Source organism: Mustela erminea, chromosome 3, assembly GCF_009829155.1.
Source record: "Mustela erminea isolate mMusErm1 chromosome 3, mMusErm1.Pri, whole genome shotgun sequence".
NCBI classification, from domain to species: Eukaryota; Metazoa; Chordata; class Mammalia; order Carnivora; family Mustelidae; genus Mustela; species Mustela erminea.
Window position 1 is genome coordinate 86,907,736 of NC_045616.1, and position 12,879 is coordinate 86,920,614.

General features: G+C 51.3%; 1 protein-coding gene across 1 annotated transcript; it reads left to right on the plus strand.

The window, feature by feature from the left end:
- Positions 1–215: 215 nt before the first annotated feature.
- Positions 216–12,629, plus strand: HBEGF (heparin binding EGF like growth factor). Its single transcript, XM_032336515.1, has 6 exons — positions 216–540; positions 751–924; positions 4,266–4,443; positions 9,579–9,734; positions 10,757–10,847; positions 11,189–12,629. The coding sequence occupies exons 1-5, from the start codon at positions 495–497 to the stop codon at positions 10,827–10,829; spliced, it is 627 nt and encodes a 208-aa protein (XP_032192406.1). The 5' UTR covers positions 216–494; the 3' UTR covers positions 10,830–10,847; positions 11,189–12,629.
- The last annotated feature ends 250 nt before the right edge of the window (positions 12,630–12,879 follow it).

The following is a 12,879-nucleotide window of genomic DNA, read 5'->3' on the forward strand; positions in this document are numbered from 1 at the left end:
ACAGTCAGGCAGCGGCGGCCCTGGCCTGGTCCCAAAATATGTGAGCGCCGCCTCCTACTCCCGCCCCCTTCCCCCCCGCGGCGCCCGCTGAGTGGGGGGCTGCGGGGGCTGCGCGGCCGGCGCCGGGAGCCGGGCGAGCGGCCCAGCGCGGGAGGGGGGAGGGAGGCGGGGCGGAGCTTCGGCGCCTCGCGGAGCCTTATTCCCAGCCGCGCTCCCGGGAGCCTTCAGTCGACTGAGGGACCTGCGGGCGGACCGGGGCTCGCCTGACCGAGACACCAGGGGCTTGGGCGGGCGGACGGACAGAGCGAGCAGACAGACGCCCAGCGGCCGCCAGCTCCACGCAGGTCCCTGCTAGGCTTGCACCCAGAGGCCGCCGGCACACCGAAACCGGCCGAATCTCCTGCGCTCCGCCCGCCCCGGCTCCCGTGCCCGCGCCCCGTGGCCGCCGCCTCCGAAGTGATTGCTGCCTCGCCGCCTCCGCCGGGTCTAGGACCATGAAGCTGCTGCCGTCGGTGGTGCTGAAGCTCTTTCTGGCTGCAGGTGAGAGAGCTGCCGACGTCCCCGGAGGTCGGGGAGGGGCGGGGGTTGGGGGACACTGTGCTGGGGGGCACCGGGGAAGGTCGCTGCAGCGACCCCAGCGCGGGCCACTTGGTGGGGCCCGTGCTCCCTGGCAGGCGGGCGCCAGCATTGGTGCGTGGCAACCGGGGGTCTGGAGAGGGTGTCTGATTCGGCCTCGCCCCTCGCCCGCAGTGCTCTCGGCGTTGGTGACTGGCGAGAGCCTGGAGCGGCTTCGGAGAGGGCTGGCAGCTGGAACCGGCAACCTGGACTCTCCCACCGAATCTACAGACCAGCTACTGGCCCCGGAAGGCGGCCGGGGCAGGGAAGTCCTGAACTTAGAAGAGACAGACCTGGATCTTTTAAGAGGTGGGTGCGAGGGCTGCCCATCCTCGAGCCCGCGCTGGGCAATTGAAGAATACGTAGATCGAGGCTTCCCGTTGTTTGGGCGTGCTTATGGGTTGGGGGTATTCATGGAGGACTTCAAGGAAAAGCTGCTGAGCCTGGCCAGCTTACTCGGGGATCTTGAAATGTGGGTCCCACTGTCTTTCTTGCTGTTGAGTCTCACATGTCGAGTTGCTGCCGTTCTGGGTAATTTAGAACTTAGGGAGAAGGTAAGGTGTCTGGGGTCTTTCTCTGGGCTAAGCTGGAGTAAGGAACAAGGAGGAATGGTTGGGATGCTTTCCGTAGAGTTTCTACATAAAAATGGGTGCAAGTCTTTTTTTAATTTTTTTTAAAGATTTTATTTATTTATTTGACAGACAGAGATCACAAGTAGGCAGAGAGGCAGGCAGAGAGAGAGGAGGAAGCAGGCTCCCCACTGAGCAGAGATCCCGATGCGGGGCTCGATCCCAGGACCCTGGGATCATGACCTGAGCCGAAGGCAGAGGCTTTAACCCACTGAGCCACCCAGGCGCCCCAAAATGGGTGCAAGTCTTAATTCCTCCATCAAATGACTATCATGTATAAAATGACAGATGTGGAGAGCTTAGAGACATAGTAGAGGTGTGCAGTGTTCTCCACCTGTCTCCAGGTTAGAGAAACAGAGGGCAATGAAGAACTCTTGGTCCCCCAGGTGAGGAGGGTGAGGCCAGCACCTCCTTGGGAGCCTATGAGCAGTGGGCACAGTGTCCCTAGGGATATAAAATGAAATGCAGGGTATCTACACATCCTACCCAAAGCCTTCGGAGCACCCTGAGACCCTGAGAGAAGGGATGAAGGACCAGGTGGGATCCTCTGAGCCTCGGCGTCCCATCTCCAGGCTCCTACTCTCCCAGTTTAGAGAAAGACACTTCCTCCGTTCCTTCCTCTCCATCTAATTCTTTGTCTTTCCACTTCTCTCTCCCTGTCCCTTTATCTCTCACTCTCTAAATCTCTCTAGGTTCTGGGGCTCTGAGCAGAGATCTCAGACCTACCGTGTGTTTGTTTGGTCCTTGTCTGACCAAAAATATTCTAGGGGGACAGAAAGAGAGGGAGACAGAGACAGATGGAGAGATTTGAGCTGTAGGTCTTCCCAGACTCATCAGAAATGACCCTCGTGTGCAGGTGCTGACGTCATGACCACAGCAGGACCATAGCAGATGTGCCTGTGGTTGAGCCCAGAGCCTCCAGCATTGCCCACTTGCCTGCCTCCAGCCACCTGCAGTGATTCTTAAGGGTGGAGCAGGGACTGAGCCCTGGAGCTCCAGAATGACTAATTTGGTTGGAAAGATACCCACCTGTTCCAGCCCTGCCTTACCCAGAGCTTCCCTTAGGTGCTATCTCTGCTTTGTATGAATCAAAGGTCTGCTCCCAAGCCAAGCCTGAGCTGCCACCCCTCGTCCTCTCCCCATAGCCTCCTTGGGTCACCCCTGGCCGGAACAACCTGGATTCTCCAAGCCCTCTCCTCTTAGGCTGGGCAGAGCTGGGCTGTGACTCACCCTCCACCCACACGGCTGCTCCTCATACCTCTGCAGAACCTGACTCATTGCTCTCTGTCCCTGGCAGGAGCGTCGCTGTCACCCTGTCACTCTCTTCCTCTCTGGTTGGCTTGACCCTCCTGCCCAGTTTTACCACAGCTCTGGTCTTTCTGAGCATCTGCCTCACCGTCTGAGTTCTGAAGGGACTAGGGTCTACACCAGAGGAAACGGTACTGGGGCACTACTGGCACCTGCCTTTATTCCCTTCTCTTGGCTTTGCCAAGAGAAAAAAAGAGCAAAAGCTCTTTTTTTTCAGGTCTGGGGATCCTATCATCTAAAATTAATAACTATTACCAATTATTAAGTACCTACTGTGTTCTAGGCAATCACTGTACTCTTGTGGGTTGCTTAATCCTGTAGCAATCCTCTAAGATTGAACTTGTGCTAGCCACTACTTACCGAGAACCCCAAGGTTCAGAGAGATTAAGCCACTTGCCCAAAATCACACGGCTGAAGTTGGAGCACAGGTGTGCCAACTTCAGAGCCCATTTATTATCTCATTCCTGGTTCAACATCCCGGGTGCTCTAGACTTGTCCAGGGGAAGGGACAGGGGTGTGTGAGCAGTTTGGTTATATTGGGAAAGAGCGCTGGATATGGAATCCAGAGACCACATTTCATGTAGGGTTGAGACCCTACATGACCTTTACCAAATCACTGTCTTTTGGGACCTCAAGTTTTTCATCTGAAAATGGAAAACCATGATATTCTTTCAAGTTACTTCCCACTTGAGGACCCTGGGTCTCCAGTCTTATGTATGATGTTCGTGCTTACACCAGACACGTGGCTACAGTTATGGGCAGCAGGCACATTTTTTCTTCTGGGAGCAGGGGAGAGAGGACTGGCGTCAGACCCCTGATGGGCTGATGGGCGTAGCCCACCGTCTGTCCCAGCTGGATGTCTGTGTGAGGCTGTTTCCCCCCCCCCTTTGATGTGTGGAAAGAATGGGGGGTGTCATCATTGTTCCAGTTCCTTCTGGAGTTCCTTACTTTCCATCTTTTGCACCCACGTACACACTATACTCATCCATCCTAGAGAGCTATAAACAGGACATTTAGGAGTAAATGTAATAGACCTTTGAGAGAAGTAGTGAGCTACAAAGGACACAGAGCCAGGTAAATATTCTTGACGTCGAAAAGCAGGGATCGCCTGCTTGCAGTCCCTAAGCCTGGCTCTGGCCTGGTCTTATGGTAACCTGGTGCTAATGGATGCCTCAGAGGGGGCTGTCTGGACATGGACACTGTTGTTATTTTAGGAGCACCACCCCCCACCCCCCGCCAAAAAAACCCTCCAAGTACCTTCTCCAGAAGCAATTTTTATTTCTGACACTGTCTTCCTGCAAGTGGGTCACTGAGTGCAACATCAGGAAATGAGGTTGATTTAAGGCCAAAATAGCACCAAGTGGGCGTGGGGGAGTCAATGGGGATGGACAGTGGGGTGGGGGAGAGCTTGCTGGAACTGCCCAGTCAGTGGCAGTTACTTACAGAAGCTAGCATTGTTCGAATGAAGTTCTTAAACTGAGCCTGAGAAATGCCTTCCCTGGGACCCCTGTAGCCTCTGTTTCCTCTACTGCTTTCTGGTGGTTCTGCCTAGTCTTCCCTTAGCCCCCTGGGAGGCACTGAGCAAGGGGGCCTTCCCCAGTCCTCTGACTTCAGGTGGGATCAGAGCGTGCGTATTCCTTCCAGACAGGGTGCTGTTCTGGGTCTTTCCCCTAGGAAGAGTCAAAGACTTAACAGAGTGCTTTTCTCCTGCAGCTGCTTTCTCCTCGAAGCCACAGGCTCTGGCCACACCCAGCAAGGAGGAGCGTGGGAAAAAAAAGAAGAAAGGCAAGGGGTTAGGGAGGAAGAGAGACCCTTGTCTTCGGAAATACAAGGACTTCTGCATCCATGGCGAATGCAAATATGTGAAGGAGCTCCGGGCTCCATCCTGCATGTGAGTGTCCCTTCCCTGGCTGACTGTGCTCAGCACACTTTTTGTCAGTCACGTGGCTGTTCCTTGTTGTCACTGTTCCTTGAATTCATAATTTTATCCAGTTTCTTCTCAATCTTCAGGCGGAAGTTGGGAGGAGGGGAAATATTTGTAGTCAGCGGAAGGGGCTCTCCCCCGCATGGGATGTAATTTCCTGTGGTGTAGGTTTGTGACGCTCTTTCATCCTTGGGGACATTTCCTGCTTGTTTGGGCAAGGGTGTGGCTAGGAGAGCTGATACCTGAAGGCAGGTCCTTCAGTCCTACCTCAGGCCCTAGTTCAGATGGGAGAAGCCAGTGGAACACACGGCTGAGTAGGCTTCCCCGGGCGGAGGGGAGCTCCTGCAGCCTCCTTTCCCAAGCCCTGAGGTGCATTTGGACTCACGCCGTGCAGACGTGTGTGTGCTCGGATATATGTGCACTCATATGAGAGCACGTGTGGGTTGATTCGAAGGCATGCCTGGACTATACAGAAAGCAGTCATAATGGGAACAGGGAGAAGCCCCTTCGTTTCTTCTTCCTCATCCCCGCAAGGGCCAGGATGTCGGGGGACATAGTGGGTATTGGCCTTTTGGCCATGGGATTGGGAGAACATGTCCTCTGTGCAAAATTAACAGGAAATGGAACCCAACCCAGTAGGCATCAGCCCCTGGTCAGGCAGCACCACCCTTTCCCTGGGCGGAGGGGCCCTGGGTTCCTCAGCTACTCTGCTAAGGCCAAGCCCAGCAAACGGCTGCCTTGGCACCCCTTTGGGGATGACAGCACTGCCATGCTCTCAGGCATAGTGTTGCTGCTGTGCCTGGGGCCAACACCCACATTCGACTACAAATGTCCACTCTCTTCCTCTGTAGAGAGACAGGCTCAGAGACCTGGGCTCTGGACAGGGCCGGGAGGCTATTAGCTGTGTACCACCTCTCAACCTGTCAAGAAGGTTGGCTGCCTGGCATCTCTTCTACTGGGATTAGTACGAATCCCTTGTCTTTTTAAAGCTCCCTCCTTGTCCTATCTGATCTCAGATAGCAAAGCTGCTCTGTATTTAGCAATTGGCAGACAGACCTGTCACTTTCTACCATGTCCATGATCACTTGTGGGTCCTCCCCTATAACATCCTTGTCAGGATCTTGGTATTAGAGGGAGTTGCTTTGGAGTAACATAGACAGTCCCCGTAGTAGTATTCTTCCCAAGGTCTTGGGATAGGGTAGGAAATGTTTGTCTTCAATTTGTGAAACGCCATCATTAGCACAGGTTGGAGGCTGTAACTCTGAGGGTAGTCAAGGTGGATTCTGTCTGGTCCAAACTGACCCAGGGCTTTGGTGGATGGACTTGGACTGCTCGGCTGAGAACCTTTTAAGGCTGCTATCCTGGACCGCTGGGCTTGACCCACCAGCTAAAGCCACTAGATAAGGCTGCCCAGGGCCAAGGTGGTCCTAATGGTGATAATGCCTTCTCTCCTTTACCCCATAACTTCCCAATTAACTTTTATTATGAGCTGAGCCCAGCAGGTACATGTTCAGTACCTACCTGCTACCAGCTATTCTAGGGAATGGGGAATTACAGTCATGTCCTAGGATTCTCGAAAGCCCTGGACAGGGAGTTGGCAGGACTTGCTATCTCTAGTTGAAAGGTGAGGAAACTAGAGCCAGGAAGTAGGAAGTGATTTGCCTGAGATCAACAGCTAAATAAATGGATGGAAACAGGACAAGGATTCAGGTGCCTGACTTCCAGTCCAGCAACCTTTCATGCCCCCAGGCTGTACTGGGTGTTGTTGGCTTGTGTTCCTCTTCCCTATCTGTCCTTACAGAGTTTGAATAGGATTTCATAGAGGACACCTGTTATGTTCGAGGTCTCTTAAGGCTTTTACCAGCCTAAGAGCAGAGCAATCTGATTGAAGACTTTGTCTCTGCTTCCTAGGCAGATTTTCTAGGGGCTGGATTGTGTCTAAGCTTTGGCTATCTCCTGCCTCTGGCCTTTGGCACTCAGGACAGAGTGCAGCAAGAAGACACAGAGCTCCTGGTGTGGGGAAGTGTGCTAGCCGGGCGCCTACATTTGGGTCCCTTTGTTGCTCCTCCCTCCCTCTAGACCCTGGAACCGCCAGCCAGGGTGTGCCCGCGCTGCCCTGAGAAGCTTGAGGCTAGCTGGCTTCCTAAACCAGTCCTCCGCAGCCACCATTTACAGGAAAACCCTTTTATGTCACCAGCCAAATGTTGCCTTCAGAGAGCCGTTTCCTGGGGCTCCTGACTGGCTGCTGACCCAGAAACCGGCTGCAAAGTTTCCTGTGGCCAGAGGAAAGTTAGAGGCAGTCAGGCTGAGGAGAACTCAGCTGGAAGAGAGACAGGCCCGGGGCCTTCCCTTGGCCTCCCTGGCCAGATGCTGAGAAGGAATGGTGAGCTCCCTTCTCTTTCCATCAGACTTCAGGGCCCTGTTCCTCAGGACAGTATCTTCTGGAGTCCTATTTTATAATAACTCACATATATGTGGGACTTGGCCTTTTGTTAAGGGCTATTAAGTGTAACATCTCATTTGATCTTCACAATACTCTGGTGAAATAGGTCTTTATTAATAATGTGTTTTACACGAGTCAACCAAAGCTTGAAAAAGTAAAAGTAACTTGCTCAAGATCACCTGGCTAGAAATAGCAGCAAGGCATGAAGTAGGGGCAGAGAAACCCTGCTTGGAAGAGTCTCTGGACCCTAGAGGGTTCTTACTCCCATTGTAATACAAGTTCTGAAATAGGTCGCAAACATCTGTAGGAGGGACACGTTCCAGTTTGGTGGGTTGCTGGCTCTGAGCAAGACACATGATCTTGTCCCCACCCGGGATGCTTAGAACGTACTCACCCCCCCTCCTTCCCTGGGGAAGTCAGGAGTCATTTGCAAAGGGAGGGGGAGGTGGGTAATATTAGGATGTTTACATTATTATCCTTTTGACTCAGGGTGGGGGTGGAGGGATTATGTAACGGAATTGCGGGACTCTGAGACCAAGCTTTATTTCTATCATCTGAGTAACTACCTGTGGGGTTTGAGTGATGGCTGGAAGTGAAAAACAGCCTCAGCTTCAACTTCCCTTCTCCCCCACCCCTAACCCAGGAAGGCATAGTCTCTGAAAGAGTCATCTAGATTGCTGGGTTGAGTCTTGGCTCTACCTCTCACTAGCTGTGTAACCTTGGGCAAATTAGCTAAGAATTTAAACCTCAGTCTCTCCATCTTTAAAATGGGGAGACTAACTCCTACTTCACAGAGATGTTTTTAAGATTAAATGAAATGATTCTTGTAAACCAATTAGCACAGCGTACTTGGCTCACAGTAAGCCTTTAATGCTTGCTATCTATTATTCAAGTTAATAATAATAGGTCAAAGACCAGGGTCAGACAGCCCCAGGAACCTCTCACTTCATCAGATATGTTTCCTTGGGGTAGTCTGCGCTGTTCATAGTGGAAAGAATCATGAATTTGGAATTTGCTAGGACTGGTTTCTAGTCTTAGTCTTGTTGCTTCTTAGTTGTGCTACTTTTGGTAAATCACACCTTCTGATACTTAATCTTAATCTTTCAATCTGTAAAATGGGGCTGTACCTGCCTACCCGATGTTATGAGTCTCAGTTGAGCTAGCAGATAGGGATAGGGCCTTATGAACTGTAAATTGTTATGCATAAGTGATTTTCCAGGGGGACTCCTGAGAGCTTCCTCCGTATCCTGTCAGGATGGGGGTGGTTATTTTGCCCATCTTGGCCAAGGGAACAGATTCATGAAGAGTCGAGGCATGGAGCCATCTGCCCTGCTGTGTGTCTGTGGGACTGACCCCCATTTGTCCTGCAGGGGGATGGTTCCCCAAAGTACCCAAGAGGAGCTGAGACAGGGAGAGTTGCTTGGCACTCGTCAGGGGTGGCCTGGCCCCCCTGCTGCTGCCAGGTCCGGAAAGGTCCGCTTCCGGGGTGCCTCTTCCAAGAAGGGATTCCTTGCTCTGAGGTATCACACGCACGACCTGCTTCCCAGTGGAGGCACAGCTCAGAATAGAGGGCCACCCGGTTCTCGGTGCTTCCATCAGCAAGCCAGTGGCCTGGAGGCTCCAGGCAGATGGTGCCAGTGTGGTTGTGGGTGGGATCGGGGAGCACACTGAGCTCAGAGTCAGACAAACCAAGACCACACTTCTGCTCCGCTGAGTGACCATGGGGAGGATAGCTCTGCCCTTCTATAACATGGGGGGCCGCCACCGACATCAAAGGGCCTCTTGGGCACTCGGATGCAGGAAGGGACATGAATGGTTTATTCAACAGAAAGTGCTTCCAAGTCTTCCTCAGAGCTTGGAGGAAATGCTTTATGTTGCAAGAGGCATTTGCTATCTGATTGATTTCTTGGTGTGAAAAGCCAGAGGGTTGTTTTCCATGACATTTTCCATGCTCTGGCAAGATAGCTGGGCAAGAAGAAGCTACCTTGGTTTTGTTTGCTTTGTCCTATGATGGAGGAGGCCAGATAGCCCAAGGTTCAGAGGCCAAAAGTTGATGTGAAGCCCTCGAAGTGGACCCTGCACCCAGAGGGAGCTGGGAGTTAAATGAAGGGAACTTGAGAAAAATGACTCCTGGCAAAGGAACAGGACCTATTAATAGGATGGGCCGTGGCTGAGAGGAACTGAGGGCTGGAAGCCGTGGTGGAGAAGGCTGGGTTTATTTCTGGGTCAGAGTTAAGGGGCCTCACTAGAGGGAGTGATACTCAGTCCCCTCAGCTCAACCTGCCAGCTCACAGACCTAAGTCTTCTGAGGGGCTCCCAATACACATGTAGTAAATAAACACATGGAATATATGAAACTTGGACCTTCAAGTCCTCCCTCACTTTTTCCCTGCCTGGAGCAGGAATCTTGATCCAGAGAACCAGAGGGAATGGAGAGGGGGAGGGAAGGATGGCGAGGAAAGCTACAGAACCTTCAGAGGGGTTTTCGCCTTTTCCTAGACTCCTACTAGAAGGATAGAGGAAGGGTGGGGATCAAGGTCAGGGACTGATAGGCTGTGAGGCTGTGAGAGCTGGCAATGGCCTCAGGCAGGAGGCGCATTGCCTGTAGAGAGAGGCCAAACCACTAAGCTCATCTCCACTTTGTTCTGTCTTGAATCAGCTGCCACCCCGGTTACCACGGAGAGAGGTGCCATGGGCTGAGCCTCCCAGTGGAAAATCGCTTATATACTTATGACCACACAACCATCCTGGCTGTGGTGGCCGTGGTGCTGTCGTCCGTCTGTCTGCTTGTCATCGTGGGGCTTCTCATGTTTAGGTGAGTATTGGGGCCCCCTGCAGGCTGTTTCTGCAAATCACTCCCATTCCTCTTCCCTCTGGGTCTTCTGTCTGTGATCATCGCATGAGTCCTCCAACCTCCAAAATTCCAGGCTAGGACTCTGACTGACATTCCTGAGTACAGGTTCTCTAGGAACCTAGCTTCTCTGGCCTGCCGTGAGTCCAGGGTCCAGAGCCCAGGGCAAAGATTGCCAGGTCGTTGTAGGTCCTGCTTTTCAAAGCAGGCCTAGTGACCCACCCATGGCTCTACCTCTTCACAACAGTTCTTTCCCTTTGCTCTGTGTTTCGATGACATTAGTGTGTGCTTTGATAGACACAGCATGGCTGATGATACAGCCTTTCAATTCTGAGGCATCTCAACCTCAGGCCATACTTCCAGTCCAGGTTATGTTCTAGACTGGGGGAGACCTACTAAACACACTGCCCATTTCCAAGCTGTGTAATTCATCTGTTGTAAGACCTGGACCAAGTTACCTGTCTTTCTGAGGGCTATAATCTCACAGTGATTGAATCTGTCTACCTACCTCATAAGGATAGTATGAGGATCATGTAAATGAGGTCAAAGTTCTCAGCAAATTATAGCCTGCTGTTAGAGACCTTAGAGACCGGCATTCCTTGGGGCACTCAGGCCTTTGACCAGAGGTCTGTTGGGCTGCCAGACCATCTTTTTTTTTTTTTTTTTTAAGATTTTATTTTTATTTATTTGACAGAGGAGAGCGATCACAAGTAGGCAGAGAGGCAGGCAGAGGGGGAAGGGGAAGCAGGCTCCCCGCCGAGCAGAGAGCCCAATGTGGGACTCGATCCCAGGACACTGAGATCATGACCTGAGCCAAAGGCAGAGGCTTAACCCACTGAGCCACCCAGGCACCCCCTGCTAGACCATCTTGGCTTTTCCAAGTAATGGAGGGAACTACCATGGCAGTGTCCTTTAGAAGGACCTTCTCTGGGACCTGCACCCTGTCATATCAGGCAGAGCTTGCTCACAAAACTTGTCTCCTCCAGGTACCATAGGAGAGGAGGTTATGATGTGGAAAGTGAAGAGAAAGTGAAGTTGGGCATGACTACTTCCCACTGAGAGAGACCTGTGCTCAAGGTAATGGGCCATTGTTTTCCCCATGGCACCATCACCATCTTCCCTTCAAGACATTCTGAATTCTTCTCTTGACCTAGGGGTTGGGGGGCAGGCTACTGTGGAGTCAGAGTCCCATTGCAGAATGGTTTTCAAAAAGGTTTCCAGTGGGTCATCTCCACTTGGGGTGACAATTGCTAGAGAAATACCTGAGAGAGATGCCTGAGACCACAGCTTCTTCCATCCTTGTCCCCTCTTCTGCCCATTCCCAGATGAGCTCCCTACTTTGTAAGACTGGATCTGAGAGACTCTTAAGACCTCTTAAGACTGGATCCAGCTTTACATGACTTCCTTTTGTGCTTTAGGAATCTGCGGGACGACTGCTACCTCTGAGAAGGCACAGCTGATCGTAGACTCTGCAGAGGGAAAGTACGTCACAGCTAGTCAGGAAGACTCCTTCGTTCCCGGTTGCTGTCTAGATTGGGCCTCCCATAATTGCTTTGCCGAAATACCAGAGCCTTCAAGTGCCAAATGGATTATGTCAAAATGGGATCTTGGTCAGAAGAAAGCAAAAACGAGAGGCCTTCGTGCCCTTCTGATTCCCCTCCTCCAAACTTCACGTATCCCCATAAGTTCGTTTAAACAATTACCTTCTGGATTCAGATGCTGGTTAAATTCCATATGCTCCAGGATCATTAACTGATAAAAAAGAAGAAGGAGAGGATGAAAGAAAACTTTGTGGATGGGAAGAAAGCAACAAAGATTGAAAAGCCATGAACTCATGCAGCCACCAAGGGATCGGCCATTTGGAGCCTCTGGCGCAGGATTTGACGAGCTAACTGTGAAATACAACAAGCCCGAGAACTCTGAATTTTGGGACTTCTACCCAGACGGAAAAGTAACAACTATTTTTTGTTCGTTTGTTTGTAAAATGCCTCTTAAATTATATATTTATTTTATTCTATGTATGTTAATTTATTTAGTTTTTAACAATCTAACAATAATATTTCAAGTGCCTAGTCTGTTACTTTGGTGATTTCCTGGCCCTCGACCTTGTGTACCCCACCACTTGGCTCAGCGTCACACCCCTCTGCCACAACTCCAAGGTGGGTCCGTGACCCATCTGGGGTAATCTGCTCTCTGTCCACGTTTCCAAAGATCTTCCACAATTGCAGTACCACAGCGGGAGGTCAGTAGAGTCAAGATAAAGGAGTTAACCTTGTCAGATCCTCTCTATGAGTTGGACTGCGGTCTTGCCTAGGCGATATTGTCTACTGTTTGTGTTTTGAAAGCCCAAGGTGCTGACGTCCAAGCATACCAACAGATATTGGTGTTTGCCTGTGTCCTGTCCCTGCCAGATCTCGTAAGAGGTTGGACTTCCATGCCCGCAGCTCTCCTGACTCCTCAACCCCGACGGCCCCAGGCCCACAGAGTGGGAACTCCCTCTCCCCTGTGTCGAGACATTTCTCTTACGCCTGCCATTCTTCTGGTGCTACTCCATGTGGGGGTCAGTGCAGCAGAGGATAGTCTAGAGAAGATTTTAGCAACAAAAAAAGGCTGAGGAGGAGCAGGAAACATTGGAGCCGACTGTTCTTGTTGACTGATGACCTACCAATTACTACAGAGTTTGGAGGTGAGGAGGGCTTTTGTGTAAACCCACCCACCTCACTGAAAACTAAAAAGGTATGCTGTCATGGTCCCTTCTGGAAGTTTCTGGTGCCATTTCTGAACTGTTACAACCTGTATTTCCAAACCTGGTTCATATTTATATTTTGCAATTCAAATAAAGATAACCCTTACTCCATAGACTTCTGTCTGCTTGTTTTATCTGGGAACTGGTTTAACAGAGGTAGTTCCTAAGCCTTGAGTATGCCAGGCCTTTTTACGTATGCTCTTGCGGTGTGATGAAGATACTATCATTGTCCCATTTTTCCAGAAGAGAAAGCTGACGCTCAGAGAGGTTATATAACTTTCCTGAAGATACACAGCTGGTAAGTGACAGAGCTGGGGTGGACAGTCTGACTGCAATTATTTGTCTTAGGATTTATATTACCTC

Coding starts and splice junctions, on each gene's coding strand:
- HBEGF (XM_032336515.1), top strand. CDS start 495: ATGAAGCTGCTGCCGTCGGTGGTGCTGAAGCTCTTTCTGGCTGCAG. Junction 541..750: donor GAAGCTCTTTCTGGCTGCAG/GTGAGAGAGCTG, acceptor CCTCGCCCGCAG/TGCTCTCGGCGTTGGTGACT. Junction 925..4,265: donor AGACCTGGATCTTTTAAGAG/GTGGGTGCGAGG, acceptor TTTCTCCTGCAG/CTGCTTTCTCCTCGAAGCCA.